The sequence below is a fragment of the Equus przewalskii genome, chromosome 12 (assembly GCF_037783145.1).
Source record: "Equus przewalskii isolate Varuska chromosome 12, EquPr2, whole genome shotgun sequence".
NCBI classification, from domain to species: domain Eukaryota; kingdom Metazoa; phylum Chordata; class Mammalia; order Perissodactyla; family Equidae; genus Equus; species Equus przewalskii.
Window position 1 is genome coordinate 608,242 of NC_091842.1, and position 18,998 is coordinate 627,239.

General features: G+C 60.9%; 1 protein-coding gene across 1 annotated transcript in view; it reads right to left on the bottom strand.

Annotated features, from left to right (window-relative positions):
* Positions 1-18,998, bottom strand: part of ADAP1 (ArfGAP with dual PH domains 1) — a 63,786-nt gene that overhangs the window by 2,645 nt on the left and 42,143 nt on the right. Inside the window, exons 5-6 of the mRNA XM_070567343.1 lie at positions 9,593-9,705; positions 8,464-8,610 (exon numbers count right to left, since the gene is read on the bottom strand). Coding sequence (XP_070423444.1) covers positions 8,464-8,610; positions 9,593-9,705 — 260 coding nt within the window. The remainder of the gene's footprint in view (positions 1-8,463; positions 8,611-9,592; positions 9,706-18,998) is intronic.

The following is an 18,998-nucleotide window of genomic DNA, read 5'->3' on the forward strand; positions in this document are numbered from 1 at the left end:
CGCCGGGGTCGAGGACGGGCTGCCCCCACTCAGGCCGGGCCGCCGCGCGGGGCGCCGTGCAGGGGGGAGGCCCACGGGGGAGGGCGGTCCACGCGGGCGACGACCACGCACCAGAGCGTCCGGTGTGGCCCGGCGCGGGGTCGGGCAGGCCGCTCGGGAGGGGCGGGCACAGCGGGCGGGGCCGGGCGGCCCTTCCTGCTCTCAGACGGCCGCTTAACGCCCCGCTGCTCGGAACCGCCCCAGCCGCCCAGAGCGCGCCCCGCTGCTCCCGGCCGCCCGCCCCACAGACCCCGCCCACCTCAGGCCCCGCCCACCTCAGGTCCTGCCTAGACCCCGCCCACCTCAGGCCCCCGCCCCCTCAGGCCCACCCAGACCCCGCCCACCTCAGGCCCCGCCCCTCAGGCCCTGCCCAGACTCCGCCCCCCACAGGCCCCTCCACCACTGGACCCCTGAGGCCCCACCCCAGAGACCCCGCCCCTCAGGCCCTGCCAAGGCTCCACCCACCACAGGCCCCGCCTCCACTGGACCCCTGAGGCCCCGCCCACCACAGGGCCCGCCCTTCAGAGGCCCCGCCTCCACAAGCCCCACCCTGAGCCCCTTCACAGGCCATGCCCCTCGAGGCCCCGCCCCTCGAGACCCTGCCCCGCGCAAGCCTCGCCCCCCATGGCCAGCACAGGACCCCTGACCCAGCCCTGCAAATCCAGGCCGTGACCTCCACTCTGGACCCTGCTAGGAGCCTCAGCTCATCCCTGGTGCCCCCACCCCATTCCCGGCACCACTGAGTCTTCCGGTTCCTTCTCCCTCCCCTGGGGCAGAGCCACATCTAATGGGCGCAGCTGCATCCAAGCACCAGGCCAGGCACCAGGCTCTCAGGGGCAGGGAGGAGAGGGGCCGCTGTGCACATGGAAAGGCCCTGGGCTCCATCACCTGCCCCTTCCCTCCCTGGCCTGGTCTCCCCGAGGACAGCGGGGGCAGAGCTCCTGGAGAAAGCCGAGGCCGGCGCGCGCCTGAGCCAGGTTCCCTGCTAACACCTGTAAACGCTGCACCAGCAGCTGGGCTGCTTCAAGGCCTCCACCCGTGAGGTGGGCAGGGCCGCAGCAGACGCAGGTCTGCTGAGGACGGGAGACCCAAGCCAAGGGGGTGGCGGGGACGCAGCCCCCAAGGGCTGGCAGTGAGCTGCCCTCGGCCCCCTGGACGTGGGAGGGGCTGCGGGAGAGCTGGCTGACAGACGGCCCTCGCCCCGCAGAGGACGGAGCTCACTCTCTGCAGAGGGCGGAGGAGGGTCTTGGCCCAGGAGACGGGGAGCCCCAGCGCGGGCGTGCACGTGGGGGCACCGCTCCAGACACGGGGAACTGTGTGACTACGCACACACCAAGGCCCGAGAGCCCCATCCCGCTCAGCCCCACAGTGCGGGGGGCAACCGCGTCGGCACGAGGCGGAGGAGTGCTCTCGGGAGAATCTGACAGCCCCCCAGGAGGGCGCACGCGGAAGACAGGGAACAGAGCACGGGAACAGACAGGAAACAGCAACTCGAGAGAGACACGCTGCTCAGGGAGAAGCCGGCTTCAGGATTTGACAAGAACAATCAGGTTAGAAAACAGGAACAGTGCCCTTTGTGAAACGAACACTCCGAGAGCCAAAGGGAGCTCCGCAGAATTAAAACACCGCAAGCAGAAGTACAATTTCCAACAGAAGAGCTGGAAGACAAACTTGAAGCTTCCCAGAAAGTAGAGAGAAATAAAAGTGCGAACACAAGAGAGAACCAATCTGAGACAGCCGATGGCTGAATGATGAGTTCCAGAAAACAGCAGCAGAGAAAGTGGGGGAGGAAACTGTCAAATAATTGAAGGAAATACTCCTCGACCTCATGGACGTGAATCCCTGGGTGGGGAGGAGTCACCGAGCTCCAGCACAGAAGAGGGAGACGGGCCCAGATGTGGGGAGGTCATCAGCAACTGTCCGGGGCCAAGGAGGCAGTGGGGCAGTGCCTTCAGGGTCACGACGGGACGTCAGGTCCAACTCAGAATTCTATGATGAGCCAAACTCTACATCACTCAGAGGGTAAAGCTGTCGGATGTGCAGGGTCTCTGAAAACTTGCTTCCCAGGCACTTTCTCAGAAAACCACTGAAGGACGTGCTCCACCAAGAGGAGGGAGGAAAGTGAGAAGGAATAGGGGCCCAGGGAGCAGAGCCAGCCCCGCAGTGAGACGGGGCTGCAGGAGGGGCGCCTCCAGAGGGCTGAAGTCGGCTGCTGCCCGGGCGCCTGACCACATCCAGAGACCCAGACAATCCGCGGAGAGTGTGGGTGAGTTAGTGACGAGCACAAGCTCACTAGAGGGGAAAAAGACAGCCACCAGGTCTAGGGGAGAGAAAAGATCACGCAGGAAAGGAAAGTGATACGGTCTGCTCCACTGCTCAGCGTCACAACACCGCAAACGCTGAAGACACAGGGGCGAGACTGCGGTGTAAGTGTGACGGGCGGTGGGGAATGGGACACGGCCGTGCGCGTGAGGGGCGGGGGCAGGAGGGAGCTGAGCCTCGTCTTCCACAGTGGGCAGTCGTCAGTGTGGCCTCCGCAGAAGATCGGGCAGCAGGACACGCGTGTTATTCCAACGCCTGGACGGAGAGCTGAAAAGGGGATTCTGGGAAGATGGCAGAGCAGGGAGCACCTGGAAACTGTCCCCCCACCTGGACACCAACGGCACCAGGGGTCTGTCTGAGGTACAGTCGCACACTGCATCATGACATTTCAGTGAACGGCAGACGGCACACACACGATGGTCCCCAGGATGAGAACCACGTAGCCTGGGTGTGTGGAGGGCTGTGCCATCTGCATTTGCGTGAGTGCAGTCTGTGACGTTCGCACGATGACACCCTTCTCAGAACATGTGCCCATCGTTGCGTGACGTGTGACGGTAACTATTTTGAAACTCAAGTCTGTTGAAATCTTGCAACTTCCAGGGGAAGACTTGGACACAAACTGCGGTTAATTTTGGTCAGTTTTAGCTCTGAGCACAGCAGCAGCTCTCACGTCCTGCCCCTACCCACAGCGGGCAGCTGTGCCGTGTTCCTGCAGTGGCCTGCACACAGCTCGCATGAGCCGGGGTGGGCAAGGAGGGCTCTGTCCTCCAAGTATCAGGGGCCTGCGCTCTCATGACTGACTGCTGCTTCTGATCATGAGGGTGCAGACAAAGAGGGGGGTGACCATTGCTGCCCCTGCCCCGCTTGGCAAGCCCCTCCCCCTCTGGCTGAAGTGACTTCCAGGGGATTGAAGGGCCAGCACCATCTTCTTCTCACCTTCATTTTTTGCTCTTCCCTTTGGGACCAGACATTAAAGACTAGGACATTCACAAGCAACTGCACGTAGAGGAAAATTAGTAAGTGACCGTGCACGCCCAAAGGCCTAAGAAGACCTGAAGTTTACACCCGGCTCATCTTCAGCCTACACAGAGATGGCATACACAATCAAAAAACTAAAATAACAAAAGACAGCAAACCCTGGGGAGGGGGAGAATCTGATTCCAGAGTTACCAGACTACTAGATTCAAATGTCCATGCTCAACAACAACAAAAAACCCGAAGGCACGCAAGAAAACAGGAAAGTATGGCCCATTCAAAAGAAAAAATAGGTCAACAGAATCTCCCTGAAAAGCCCTAATGGCAGATAGTCTTTAGAGAGACTTTAAAACACAGTCTTAAAGATGCTCAAAGAACAAAAGAAAGATGTAGAGAAACTCAAGACAATGATGCATAAACAAGATGGAAGTATCAATAAAAAGAAAACCTAAAATGAAACCAAAAGGAAATTCTGGAGTTAGAAGACCGATAACTGAAATGAAACATTCACTAGAGGATGTCAAATCAGACTCGAGCAGGGACAAGAAAGAACCAGTGAACTTGAAGACAAGGACAAGGAAACGACCAAGGTTGAGAAACAGACAGAAAAGACTGAGCAGAGCCTGAGGGACCCGCGGGACACCATCAAGAGGACCAGCACACGCACCACGGGGGTCCCAGAGGGAGGAGAGACAGAAACGGGCAGAAGAGAACACTTGAAGAAGTCTGGCTGAAAACTTCCCAAATCTTTTGAAAGACACGACTATGAACATCCACAAAGCTCAAAGAACTCCAAGCAAGATGAACTCCGAGAAGCACACACTGAGACACATTACAGTCAAACTTTCAAAACACAAAGAGAGACTCTTGAAAGCAGCAGGAGGGAAGTGACTCACCACATAAAAGGGACTCGTAATGTGACGAGCAGATCTCTCGTCACAAACACTACAAGCAGAAGACAGCCAATATCGTCAAAGGACTCAAAGAAAGAAACTGTCGATCGAGAATCCTATATCCAGGAAAACGGTTCTTCAAAAGAGGGAGAAATCAAGACATTCCCAGATAAAGAAGAGCTGAGGGGGTGCGACCACTGGACCTGCCCTGCAAGAAGTGCTCACGGGCGTCCTGCAGGCGAGACAAACGGACGCTGGACAGCACCCTGAAGCCACAGGGAGAAATGCGGATCTCAGTAAAGGACGACACGTGGGCAAGGATAACGGCGAGTACTGTTGGAACAACAGCTTGGAACTGTACTCTTTGTTTTTTATGTAATTTAAGAGACTAATGCAGTTAAAAGAATTGTTTATCTTTTGGGGCACACGATCATAAAGATGTAATTCTGTGACATCAACAACTGACACGAGTGGGATGGAGCTATAAAGGAGCACGGTGTCTCTGCGTTACTGATGTCAGCTGGTATAAACTCAAATCAGAATGTTACAACGTTAGGAAGTTAAATGTAATCCCCATGGTAACCACAAAGAAAATAGCTAAAGAATATACACAAAAGGTAATTAAAAATAAATTTAAACATTTCACTACACAAGTCAACTAAACACAAAAGAAGCCGGGAAGGCAGGAAATGACACACAAAAAAAGCTACAGGGCATAGAGAACACAAACAGAAGTCAGTCCCTTCTTATCAGTAATCATTTTAAATGTAAATGGATTAAACTCTTCCCATCAAAAGACAGAGAGTGGCAGAATGGATAAAAACACGTGATTTAACGACATGCTGTCTGCAAGAGACACACTTAGATCCAAAGACACAGACAGGTTGAAGGTGAAAGGATGGAAACGATAGTCCGGGCGAATGGTGACCAGCAGAGAGCAGGAGTGGCCGTACGACTATCAGACAGAATGCATTTTAAGTTAAAAACATTACAAGAGACAAAGACGTTATCTGTCAATCAAAGCCTCGATGTAGAAAGAAGACAAAACAATTATAAACGTTTATGCACCTAATGACAGACCATCAAAATGTACGAAGCAAAACCTGACAGAACTGGAGAGAGAAATAGACAGTTTTGCAATAATATTTGGAGATTTCCACACCCCACTCACAGGGATGGGCAGAACAACCAGAGAGAAGAGAGGTAAGGAGACACAGGGCGTAACACAGCGGACCAACTAGATCTAACGGAACAGAGCCCACGACTCAGCAGACACATTCTTCTCAAGCGCACAGGGGGCGTTTTCCAGGACACACCGTATATTAGGCCAGAAATTAAGTCTCAGTGGGTTTTAAAAAATAGGTTTCATACAAAGCATCTTCTCTGACCACAACAAGATGAAATGAGAAATCAGTAACATACAGAAAACTGGAAAATTCACAAAATTGTGAAAGGCAGACAACCAACAGATCAGAGAAGAAGTCACAAGGGAAATCAGGAAATACTTAGAGAAGAATAAGAATGAAAACACAACATAACAAAACTTACAAGATGCAGCAAAAGCAGTACTAAGGGGGAAATGCTTACATTAAAAAACAAGAAAGCTCTCAGATCAAGAGCCTAACTTTACAACTTAAGGAACCAGAAAAAGAAGAACAAACTAAACCCAAAGCAAGAGGAAAGGGGAAAAAATAGAGATAAATGAAATAGAGAACGGAAAAACAAGAGAGAAAATAAATGAAGCCAAAAGTTGGCTCTTCAAAAAGATCAACAAAATTGACAAACCTTTAGCAAGATGGACAAAGGAAAAGAGAGAGAAGAGTCAAATTACTAAAATCAGAAGTGAAAGAGGAGACGTTACTACCAATTCAACAGATGAAAAGAATTATAAGGCAGTACTATGAACAATTTACACTGAATAATTGGACAACCTGGATGAAATGGTCAACTTCCCAGAAACACAAGACTAAATCAGGCAGACAGACATTGAGCAGACCTCTAACAACCAAGGAGACTGAACAAGTGATGGAAAACCTCCCAGCACAGAAAAGCCCTGCGCCCCGTGGCTGCCCTGGGGAATCCCACCAAACACTCAAAGAGCCGCCTTCAGTCCTTCTCACACTTCTCCACAAACCTGAAGAGGACGGGACACTTCCTAACCCATCCTACGAGGCCAGCACGACCCTGACACCAAGGCCAGACAAAGACGCTGCAAGAAAAGAAAACTGAAGACCAATATCCCCGACGATCATTGATGCAAAATCCTCCAGAAAATACCAGCAAACTGAATTCAGCAGCGTATGAGGATTACGCCCCATGACCAAGTGGGATTTATTCCTGGAATGCAAGGACGGCTCAACACGTGAAAGCCAATCAGCATAATACCCCACTTAACAGAATGAAGGGAAAAAAACACACGATCATCTCAACTGATGCTCAAGAAGCATCTGAAAAAATTCATATGCAATCTAAAGGGAACTCAAATAGACAAAACAACCCTAAAAAGGAAGAATACAACTGCAGGAATCTCACTTTTGATTTCAAAACTTATTACAAAGCCACAGTAATGAAAACAGTGTGGTCCTGGCAATAAAGACAGACACGTAGACCAACGGAATAGGGTCCAGAAATGAGCCCTCACGTACACGATCAAACGGTTTTTGACGAGACCATTCTATGGGGAAAGGACAGACTTTTCACCAAACGGTGCTGGGAAACCTGGACACCCACACGCAAAGAACGAAGCTGGACCCTCACCTAACACCACGTACAAAAATTAACTCAAAAGGGATCAGTGACCTAAACGAAGACCTAAAACGATAAGACTCTTAGCAGAAAACAGGACAAAAGCTCCACGACTTTGTGTTTGGAAATGATTTCTTGGATACGACACCAAAGGCACAGGCAACAAAAGAAAAAACGGACAAATTGGGCTTCATGAAAATTTAAAAATTGTATGCATTGAGAGACTATCCACAGGGTAAAACAACAATCCACAGAATGGGAGAAAATATTTGCAAATCATATATCTGACTAGAGATAAATACCCAGAATATACAGAGAACTCCTCAAATTCAACAAAAAAACCAAACAACCTGATTAAAAAATGGGCAAAGGACTTGAACAGACACTTCCCCAAAGAAGACATATGAATGGCCAACAAGCACATGAACAGATGCTCAGCATCACTAATCACCAGGGAAACGCAGATCCAAATCAAAAGGAGACGCCACCGCACGCTCATTAGGCGGCTAAACTGAAAAAAGCAGAAACTCGTGTCAGAGGGCAAACCGGAGCCCAGGCGCACGGCTGGCGGGAACGTGAGATGGGGCAGCTGCTGTGGACAACAGTCTGGGGGATCCTCAAAACACCGAAAGTAGAAGCACCATACGACCCGGCAATTCCACTCCCGGGTGTAGACCCAAAGAACTGAAGCGGGGTGTTGAACCAGATATTCGCACACCCACGTTCACAGCAGCCAAGAGGCGGAAGCGACACGTGTCCACCGAGGGATGATGGACAGAGAACGTGGTCCACCCACACAGGGGAGCACCACTCAGCCTTGAAAAGGAGGGAGACCCCGACACCTGCTCCCCCGCGGATGGACCCCCCTTACACGACACTCAGTGAAACGAGTGAGTCACCAAGGACACACTGTGCGATCCCACTTGCATGAGGTCCCTGAGTCGTCACGTTCACAGACAGAAAGCAGACGGAGGGGCCGGGGCTGGGGACGGGGAGGGGCGCGAGTGTTCAGTGGGGACCGAGTTTCTCTGGCGTGAGGGAACGTCCTGGAGGTGATGGTGTGACGGCCGCACGACAGCGTGAGCGTGCTCAGCGCCCCAACTGTGCACTGGAAACGGTCGAGCCGGGAACTGCTGTGTTACGGGTATTTCGACACCACAAACAAGGGAAGAACAGGGTTGACGGCCGCTGCTCTGGGGACGAGCCCAGGCGCTCTCGCTGTCGAACCACGGGCACACACGCTCGCGACGAAGGCCGAAGGGGCAGAGCGGGCACTGCCGACCAAAGCACGGACGTGGGGTTTGCTCAGGGCCCTGCCGCGCCCTCCGGAGACGCTGGTGGGAGGGAGGGGGCCGCCAGGGCGGGACGTGCAGGCCGGCACAGCCACCACCTCCTCGCGTGGCTCCGGGCCCCTCCAGCCCCCAACTCCCGCCCTGGGTGGGTAGCGAGCTCTGCCCCACCCCACCCCCCAGCCAGCCCACGCACCCACCTTCCCGTCCTCGTGGTAGACGAAGATGTTGCGGGTGCTGTTGTCCTTCAGGTAGGTGACCTGCAGGCCGTGGGGGTGGCCGATCTTGGCTGGCTGGAAGGTGGCATTCAGATGCTCGATCTTCATGACGGCCTTGGGCTCCTTGGCCTGGGAAGCAAGGCCGGGCCTCAGCGCCAGGTGGGCAGAGAGCCCCAAGCTCCAGGGGGCAGGCAGGGCGGGCTCTGCCGATGCTGGCCACAGATATCCTGTGCTGTGTGGCTTTGGGTGAGCTACTTACCCTCTCTGGGCCAGGCTTCCTGGTCTGTCGGTCTAAGGTAACAGCATCCCCCTCCCAGGGGATGGCAAAGGCTGGCGCTCACCTCTAGGTAGACCCCTCCTCTGGCCCTTGGGCACACAGCTGCTCTGTCTGGTTTGCCCCCACCCAACGCCAGGCCCTCCCTGTCCTGTCCTGTCAGCCTGGCATCTCTCTTCTCCTTGCACAGGGGGCTGGCTGGCTGTGGGGTCAAGGGCCAGAAGCTGCCCGTGGTTTCTGTCCCACAAGGGGATGTTCCCACCTGGAGCTGGTGGGGCCGGGCTCGGCCAGCTGCAGGGCCTTCCAGACCCCCGCCCCTCCCCACAGCTGCCTGGGGGTTCCAGGGTCACTGCAACATGTGCTTGCTGGGTGGGGTGACCACTGACCTCAGCCAGCCCCCTCTGTCCTTCTCAAGCCTGGGAGTGCCCACCGAGGAAGGGCTGGCCATCTCTGTGCCCCCAGCATCGCCCAACCCAGGCCTGGCCCTGGGGAGTGACTGTGAGTGAGGGGCGGATGGGGGTGTCCCAGGGGAGTGACATGTCCTCACAAGGGGTGGGTGACAGGTCCTCATGGGGGGGTAGTATGTCCCCACATGGGGTGACGTGTTCTCATGGTGGGTGGCGTGTCCCATGGAGGGTGGCATGTCCCCATGGGGGGAACAGTGTGTCCCCATGGGGGTGGCATGTCCCCATGGGGGGTGGCATGTGCCTGTGGGACCAGCATGGCTCCCAGGATGCATGTGGGCAGCTGAGGAGGTGGTGCGGCTGTCCTGGAGGGGAGGCCAGGACACTACCCGACGACAGCACCTGCTACCGCCTGCCCCCGAGCCCGGCTCACGTCGTTCCTGTTGAAATACTTCAGGGCTCCCTCTCGTTCCGTCAGCACAAACTTCCGGCTTAGAAACTGCCCGTTGTCCCGGCCACGCTTCCAGAGGAAGCCCTCTCGGTATCCTGGGGAGAAGGGGGCCGTGGGTCAGAGGGTCACAAGGGACGGGGCCGAGGCCGCCATCCTGACCACGCGGAGGGCACGGGCAGGGGACTCTGGCCAGCCGTCCTGCCCGTCCCCAGGGACGTCAGCCCCGGGGGGAGGCTGGGTGGGCGCGAGCTGGGTGGGCGCGAGCTGGGCAGATGCAGGGTGCCGGGAGCCTTGGCCGCTGCTGCCTCCCACGGGCTGCTCGTCTCTTCCCTGGTGTCCTCCTGGAGGTGGCAGCGCCGTGGGAAGGGAGCTTCGGCGTCAGTGGACCCAAGAGACCCCTGTGCGGGCCGGCGTCCGCCCCCTAGTCCCAGGAACCTGGGGACGTCACCTTATTCAGCACAACTGACTTGGCAGGTGAGGGAGGGGCTGGGCTGGGCCAGGGTCCTCGTGAGGGGGCAGTGGGAGACGGGGCCGCGGCAGCACAGGGCGCCGTGGCGGTGGTCAGAGTGCGGGGAGCGGCTGGCCCTGCTGCCCCCACTGGCCCGGCGGTGGGGGCTGGGCCCCGAGGAGCCGGGAGCCACAGGGTTGCTGGCGCAGCAGGACCGGAGCGCGGTGCCCTTGGGCACAGGTGCCCTTCCCAGGCCCCCACGTCCCACTCGCTCTGCCTATCCGAGAGGAGCCGGGGGACACCGGGGCCTGGCTGGGTTTCACTGGACACCACCCTTTTTGGAGCTTCACGGGGCTGCCCCCACGTCAGTGGTTCGTCCGTTTTCCTCACCGACGGGACCCTGCGGACGCTGCCCTGCCAACCCAGGCCCCGTGGATGGCCGCCTGGTTGTCTCCAGTTCTCGGTCCCATGAGCAGCTCTGCTGTGCTCCGTGTGACCGACTGTCCACGGGGCGCCCCGCTGTCCTTGGCACATTCCAGGGGTGGGGTCACCCGGTCAGGGTTTGCAGGCTCCTGTACAAACTGCCGTGAGCTTCTGAGCGCCCTGTCTGGGGAGTGGGTCCTGCTGCCACGGGGGAGAGGTGCCCTGCGAGGCCGGCTCAGGGTGCTGTGAGGGCCCAGGCGCGTGCGGCCCCCCTGCTGGAGCGCAGAGCCCAGCCGCCAAGGCGGCCCCATTCCTGACACCATGGAGACGGGCTGTTTGCTCTGCTCCCGAGACATGTGGCCATAAAAAGGCGGCAGCCTGGTGTCAGGGAGGGGGCAGCTGGCGCCTCCCGGTCTGTCCGTCTCGGGACGGTGCCAGACGGGGCCTGCTCCCTCCCCAACAGCTCAGAGGTCCCCACAGCCCTCAGAGCCCGGGGAGAGGCTGACGTGCCCCGGCCCGGCACACGGCACCACAGACACATCCCTCTGTGTGCGCTGGGAACGGGGCCACTGCCGTGTCCCCTAAGCCCAAGCAGGGCCCTACCCAAAGTGTTCGCTGACTGACCAAACGAGCACTTGGCCCGGGGAAAGCTGAAGTCCACTTGCCTTCGCATCAAGGCCGGCCTCCCCAGGCCCCGGGTCAGCCTCGTGAGCTGAGTGTGGACGCAGACGTGGCTGAGCTGCAGCTCTCTCGCGGCCGGCTGGAGGAGAGACGTCTGCAAGGAGGGCCCCTGCCAGCCCCTGTACACGGCCAGCGAGGCCCCGGCTGAGCGCTCGGCCGCCTTCGTCTCTGAACCCCCAGACCTCCAAGGCACACGCCAGGGTGTCTGCCCTCGCGCAGAAGGGGAAACTGAGGCTCCAAGACGTCAGGTCCTGGTCCCAGGTCACCTGGGTGGCGCCGGGTCTGGGGCTCCCTGCCCAGCAGGAGCCCTCGGCTGCGCTGCCCGTGGTGCCCAGCAGGTGGCAGCAGTGCCTCAGGACGCGAGGCGGCAGCCCAAGCTGGGGGAGGCCAGCCTGCTGCAGCCGCAGTGGGTGACGAGCTCCTGCTCTGCCGTGCACTCCACGTTCCCACTGGCCCACCCCTGGCCCAGCCAGAACCAGAGGCCGCAAGACGGAGGGAAGCGCTTGCCCAAGTCTGTCTGGTTCCCGTCCTTTCCCGACAGCCAGCCGCCAAGATGCCTAATTTCAGGCGCTGTGACAGCAACCGCAGTATTTTAGGATGGGCGCTGGCCAGGGTCCCTGACTGCGGCCCAGCTCGGGTATGGCCGTTTGGCCCTCAGCCTGCATCAGCGGCGCCCCCCTCGGGCTGCGCCAGCCTCTCCCAGCTGCGGACACCCCTGTGACAAGGGACGTGGCTGCCAGACTCTGCCATGGCCCCGACCAGCCAGCTCCCTGGTGCTGGGAGCCTTCCTGCCACGCCGGCCTCTCCAGCAGTGGGCCCACGGCCACGCTCACCAAGGCCCAGGGCCTCAGAGTCGCCAGATCCCCACAGATTCCAGGCCCCAGCTTCGTGCTGTCACACCCGGCTCACAGCCACAGCCGTCCCCCCAAGACGGGCCTCTCCAGGCTGCACGCAGCTGGGCTCGCAAACACTGGAGCCCGGCTATGCTGGGAGGGACCGTGTTCTCCCAAAGGACAGGCCGGTCCCAGGGAAGAGGCAGATGCCTCACTCACCATTTACTGAGCACCTACTGTGTGCCCGTGCCTACTGTGCACCAGATCCTACCATGTGCCTAGTCCCACTGTGTGCAGTGCCTACTGTGTGCTGGGCCCTATCCTGTGCCGGGTGCCACCGTGTGCCAGCATCTGCTGGGTGCTGGGCCCAGCACCACCTGCTGGGAGGCTGGAGAGCCGGCCCACGACCCAGGTGCTTCTCCTCGGCCTCTTCTCAGAAAGTCGTCCGGGATTGCCCGGAACCAGCACGGGAGGAGATTCTCAGCACCACAGGTGGCGATGAGACAGCAGCACACACCCGCTGGAAGGGCCTCAGCAGTCGCAACGCCGACGTCCAGGTGTGGGCCAGCATGCAGCACTGCGGCACCTTCTGCATGCCAGAGGGCCTGCAACGTGGGGTGGCCGCTCTCAAGACGCTCGGCACTTTCTCCTAAAGGTGGCAGACACCTGTCCCGTGACTCAGAGAAAAACAACAACCCAAGAGAGATGGACGCTACGATCCCATGAAAGCCAGGGCGCGTGTCTACTGGGGCTTTTCTTGTCGTCATACAACTGGACACAACCTGACACAGCTGACCGGTGGCCAAAGCAGCTGGGGCGCGGCGGGAGGCTGACCACGGACGTGTTGCAGAGCGCGGCTCCGCGTGCTGCGTTTGTCAGAGCCCGTGGAACCAGCTGCACACTGGGTGTGCACATTACATGTCCATTACACCCTATGCGTGTGAATACACGTGGACGTTTTAACTGGAGCGGGCACCACGGGGCCTTGTCTGTGGGCCAGGCTGGGCGTTCTGTGCCCAGGCCCCGGGGTGGCAGATGGGCCCCCACGCTGTGTGGCTTCTACCTGGGGGGGTGCCCTGGTGGAGGGGTGTCCTCTGGGCATAGAGCCAGGGCCTGGGAGGCAGCGGGGAAACTGAGTCCTAGACCGCCCCACCCCAGCCACTCCGCAGAAGGCCAGGACTTGGGTCCCGGGCCTGCAAGCTCCAGTCGAATGCCGACAGGTTGCCGCAGGGCCCAGCACAGAGCAGCCACACCTTGTCTGGCATGGCTCCCCATCCCTCCCACCCCGTCCCTCCCGCCTGCTGCCCAGCGGCCCGCCCCGGCTCCCTGCCTGCTCCCGCCAGCTCTGCCCACCTCACCGGGGACCTGCCCGGGCTTCTGCTATCCACGGGCGTGGGCCACAGCCTCTGGGGCACTTTTGGCTCTCTGCCCACCCACCTGGGTTCATTCTCTCCCTGGCACCCACCACGTCTCAGGTCGCACTGAGCCCCGCGGGGAGGGCTGCCGGCCGGGCAGGGCTCAGGCTGCGGCTGCAGGGGACCCAGGTGCAGCCCCTGGGGTGGAGCTCCACTCCCGTCCTGTCCGCCTGAGAGCCAGCGCGCGGGGCGCCCAGACCAAGGGGCACAGCTCTGACCACCATCCTTCCCAACGAGCCTCTTCGGGCCCACAGAAGCCTCACCCCACAGCAACCAGGCCCCAGGCATGCCTCCACCCGGGACTCCCAGATGTTCTGGCTGAAATGGCCCAACGAGGCCAACGAGGAAAGGTCGGAGGCTGGGGGTTGGTCGGAGGGCCTGGCCAGAGCAGGGGCCCTCTGCAGTGGGGAGTAAAAGCCCGGCTGTCTGGCGTTCCGGGAACAGTGAGCCGGGCCACCATCAGACAAAGGCCTCAGCAACGGCCGATGAGGCGGCGTTCCTGCGTGTGAGTGAACATGCGTGTGATATGCAAGCTGCATGTGACCATCCACACCTAAGAGCACACGTGCGAACGTGCTCGAAGTGCAGGTGTGAACACACGTGCCACTTGCGGCTGCAAATGGCGTGTGAGCGTGTGTGAACGTGCACGCGTGGGCGTGTGAACACGCAGGGCCTGCACCAGGGCAGCAGCGGCGGAGGGCACAGCGTCCATGTCCCGGGGCTGTCCGGGGATGTCTGGCCCTCCCCACGTCGCCCAGCGGCTCGGCTAAGGTGGGGGCAGGGGGGGCCCACAGGAGGAGCGCGTCTGAGCCCCGACCCGGGCGGGCTGGCGGGAGGGGAGGGGCTACTTCGGGCCTGGCTCACGTCAGGGGCTCCAGACCACAGTCCAGAACGTCCAGCTCGTGGGTGTCAAGACGCCAATGTTCTGGCCACTTGGCAGGGCCCCAGGATGTGCGACTGGGACACCTGCCCACATGTGTTCCCTCGTTCGTTCATTCATTCAACAACCAGCACACGCCCAGCAGCTGCCAGGAGGGTCTGCTGGCGTGGGCCGCAGCGAGAGCCAGGAGGCAGGGCCCCGACCTGTAGGCCCACGTTATTGGGGTACCAAGCTGTCTCCCATTTTATGCACAAGGAATCCAGGGCCCAGAGACCCTGCCTGACCTCTGCAAGGTCACACAGCAGCCAGCAGGGAATTAGGGAGCAAGTCCTGCTTCCTGGGGGGAGGCGGCTCACAATGAGGCCAGGGGTCGGGCTAGGGGCTCCCCAGGGTCACATTACCCATCTCCTGAGCCCCCGCAGCACCCAGCACAGGGTCTGCACCCAGAGGAAGAGACCCCCATGCTCACAAACGGGTTTGCCAGACTCTGCAGAAAGTCGGCCACCTGCACCAGACATGTGGACGCCCCACTGGGTACTGGGCAGAGCTGGGGTAGGGGCCACCCCTCAGGGGCCAGGTTAGTCCAAAAGCACCCCCCCACTCCACACGCCCCAAACCCTGGGACCCACACACAGGGGTCTGAGGCAAGAGAGCAGCCAATTCGGACCCCCACATGGAAAACACTGCGGGGTCGGGACAGGCAGTCCTGAGTCCAGTGGGGAGCCCGCCCGGACCCACGGGGCATGGACAGTCCTAAGTCCTAGCCAAACCCCACAAACACCACCAGCTACCTCAGGGACACCTTGGGCCCAATGTGTACCCCACAGCTGATGTCCCAACAACAACCCTGCACTGGGCACCATGTCCTCCCCACTGCACAGATGGGGAAACCGAGGCACGGGGGTGGACTCTGTCACTCAGTGAGGCCCTGGCCCCACCTGCCTCTGAGCACTCAGCTCTCCCTGTGACATTTGGGACCCAGGCAGGACAGCACTGACTGCACAGCCAGGTGTCTCAGGAGGCAGTACCCTAACCCATGGCGGGGACCGGCGGAGAGGAGGCAGGGAGAGGATAACCCCACGGGAGGAACGGGGGCCCGACGCCTCGCAGGAAGCGCTGTGTCTGTCGGTGACTGGGGGCGGCCTGGCCCTCTGGACAACAGGGGGCATTGTCCGGCCTGAAAGGCAGCCATTGAGACTCTGGCTCAAGACGGAGCCAGTGTGGGGAGGGAGCCAGGAGCAGCTGTACCCAGGGTCAGCCCCCGCGAGCAGGGCCTGGGGTGGGGCAGGTGGGGGCGCGCCCAGCCCAAGAGGCCCCGTTATCATGGGGGTGCAGGCTCCTCCCCACACCCAGGACCTCGGCTGAGGTGGCGGCATGGAGTGTGGGCGGTGGGGAGTGCCAGGTCAGCACCCGCCTGTCCGGGGCCACCTGGACCCCAGCCCCTGCTGCCACAGGCCGGCCCGCGCCCTCCCTGCCACCAGGTCCCGTGAGACTCAGCCACGCGGGGTGCCAGGTCCCGCCCGGCCTGTCAGTGGGTGGGAACGCACATGTGCAGTGACTGAGCGGGGGACGCGGCAGGCTCCCGACCGCGTGGGCCGGCCCCAGCATCAGCACACGCCTGACCACAGTATAGCTATCAAAGCCACAGTCAGCTTGGGCAACACTGCTGACAACTTCCGCCCCGTCCACCGAGGTCCCTCTAATGTCCCCCAGCCCCAGGCTGCCGTCCAGATGGTGCGGCACGTGGCGTGACTCCCGGCCGCTGGCAGCCTCTGACGGTCCCCCATCTTGCCGTGCGTTCCACAGCCTCGGCATCTTGCGGAACGCGGTCGGTGTCCCGTCCAGGGTCCCGGGGCCGGGCTCACGTGGCATCTCCTCTCAGCTGAGGTGAACTGTGGCTCTCAGTGCGCATCGTCCACGCCCCTCGGTCCCCCCAGAAGGGGGCTGCTGGGTCCCCCCCGGGAAGGTGCTACTTCCCCTCTGTCCTGGTCAGCGTCTCGGGAAGACACCAGGTAAATCCCGCCCCTCCTACTCCACCGCCGACTGGGCGTCCGCCACGGTCTGGTCTGCTCCCAGTCCCCGGGGCTCCGACTGCTGGCCACCTCCCGCATCCCTCGATTCTCGCGCCTTCACTCGCTGGAATTCTGTGAGAAGGAGTCGTCCCTTCTCCCCTGTGACGGACTGACTCAGTTCTTTCTTCATCTGGGAACGGACTCTGGCGTGTACTTTATCCTCTGGGTTAAAATCCTCTATCGTCATTTGTTTTGTTGCTTGAACTGTCTGTTTGGTCCCAGGAGCTCCTGGATGCCGGGGGCCGGACTCTCCCTGCTGGGACGCCCTGAGCGCGGTCCGAGGCAGGGCAGCTGTGCAGGGTGACAGGCCTTGGCGGCAGGTGCACGCTGCTGTGCCCACTCCCCACACCCCAGGGCACCACACCCAAGCTGACGGTACAGGCTCCCGACACAGCACACGGCGGCCGGCCCTGCGACCCCGCGGGGCGGCCCATGGCTCTAGCCCACTCCGGGCAGGTCAGGCCGGGCGCCTCACCTCCACACTGCATTTCCCCTTCCTCCGCAGACGCACAGGGCACTTCTGCATTCGTGTGGGCCAGGGGGTGTGTCTTGCGGCCAATGGGGAGCCGGAGGGAGGCGCCTGGAAACCCCCCGCTGCTCCTCACGGCCAGGGAGGGGCGTCTGAGGAGGACCCACAGGGACGGGGCAGCTCCGGGGTGGCCGGCCGGTCCTGGCGCGTCTGCTCCACCTGCCCTCCTGCCCTGGACGCGGGCCGGCCGCCCTGGATGCTGGGCTCTGCTGCCCCTCCACCCTGCCGCGTGCTGGGCATGACGCGGGTCTGGGGCACTGGGCTGAGGGGGCGGTGCCCCTGGGGCTTCCCGCATGCTGCCCCACTCCTGGAGGAGATCGGGGGCGGGAGGAGAGGGGAGGCCTCCGCAGCGAGCCGGTGAGATTTAGGGGCTGCTCCAGCAGGACCCACACACAGGACCACGGCTCAGGCCCCTCTGGGTCCCCAGAGCGGGGCGGTGCCAGGACCTGGGGCTCTCAGCCAGCGTACTGGGCACCTCCCCACATGACCCTGAGGTGGCCTTGCCCCGATGGTGGCCCCGTGAGGACCTCGGTGGAGGCAGGACACAAGCTGATGGCCCCAGGGCTCTGTTTCTGTGAATTGCAGGGCTGGGCCGGGGTAGGGGGGCATGGACATGACCACTTGGGGCCTGGGGAGGCGGCGGGCGAGCTTCGGGGGCGGGACGTGAGGGCTGCAGGAAGGGCCTCTGCACTGGCTCTGGAGGAGCGGAGCTGAGGCCAGGGTCGCCTCGATGAGAGGGAGCCCTCGGGGCCAGGCCAGGGGCCAGGCACTCAGAGGTAAGAGGCCACAAGCGGAAAGGGCCAGAAGGCCCCACTCTGCCCTTCAGGGTGAGAGCCACACTGGGCCGCTGCCTCCCACGCGGCTGAGGATGAGGACCCAGCGCACAGCGAGTGGTCCAGGACGCCAGCGCCGCCCCTCCAGCAGGTCCTCAAGACGCTGTCCTCTGCGGGGTGGTTCACGCGGGGTCCACACAGTCACGTCCGCGCCCCCGCTGCCCGGCAGCCCCCACAAGAAGCCCCCGAGTGCTCTCTCTGTGGCCGCAGCCCCAGCCACACTCGCCCACCTCCCTGGGCTGTCCTCACTGTGAAGGGTGGGCACCCTGTGTCCAGATGGACGACATCCCCACGGGGCCGCGCAGCTGTCCAGGGGGCTCGGGGGGAAACCGGCACACAGCTCAGTCCTGGATGATTCGGTGGCTGGTAACCAAAGTTCCTTCCTCCGTGCCATGACCGGTTGCAGTTCTAGCCGTTCCGCCGCGTGGCTGACGGGCTGTTCCGGCGACTTGCTGCCCAACTCCACCCGGCTCCTGCAGACACCTCCCCGGGCCTGGGTCGCCCCGGCAATGGGTGCGTGAGCTGTTTTCCAGGAATCAGGACCCTGTGTCCACTCCAGGCCAGTTGAGACCACTGACCCATCAACTGGGCTGCGCAGACGTCCGACAGGCAACCTTTAGACGCCCAGAGGCTAAAAGCCCCGCCCTGAGATGTGTCACGTGCCATGTGATGAGCATGCGTCCCATGCAGAGGCGCGGAGACCATCAATCTCTCACCGCTGCTCACCCCAGATCATCTATCTGCACACTTCCCACCACCTCGCCCTGCACCCCACGAGTACCCTGAGCCCCCATTATCAGGGAGCCGGCTGGAGACTCACTCTCCCACCTCCTCGCTTGGCCTCCTGTGAGCTAACCCTCCCTCTGCTCGTGACCGGCTTTCCGGGCAACGGGCAAAAGTGACAGTAACAGGGGTGCTGCTCCCGCCGGCTGGGACGGCCTGACAGAGACGCAGCCTCCTCACAGCCACGGCCTTCAAAGGCCAGCCGCTCAGATGCTGCTAGGGTCCCCGCAAACTTCTGTCGGCCCGCCAACGTCTCACACGCTCCCGGGGGACTGGGGACGGCCCATGAGAGGAAGGGCAGGACGATGCGGGAGCTGGAGGCAGCATCTGAGCAGGAACCACGGGCAGGGGCGGGGGGCGCGGTCACCCAGCTCACCACAGCCGTCACACCTCTGGGCTCTGCTGGCCTCAGCCAACCTGAGCACCTGGAACCGACACCCAGATGCCCCTGGAGACCCCACTCTCCAAACGCCTGTGATGGCTCAGATCTG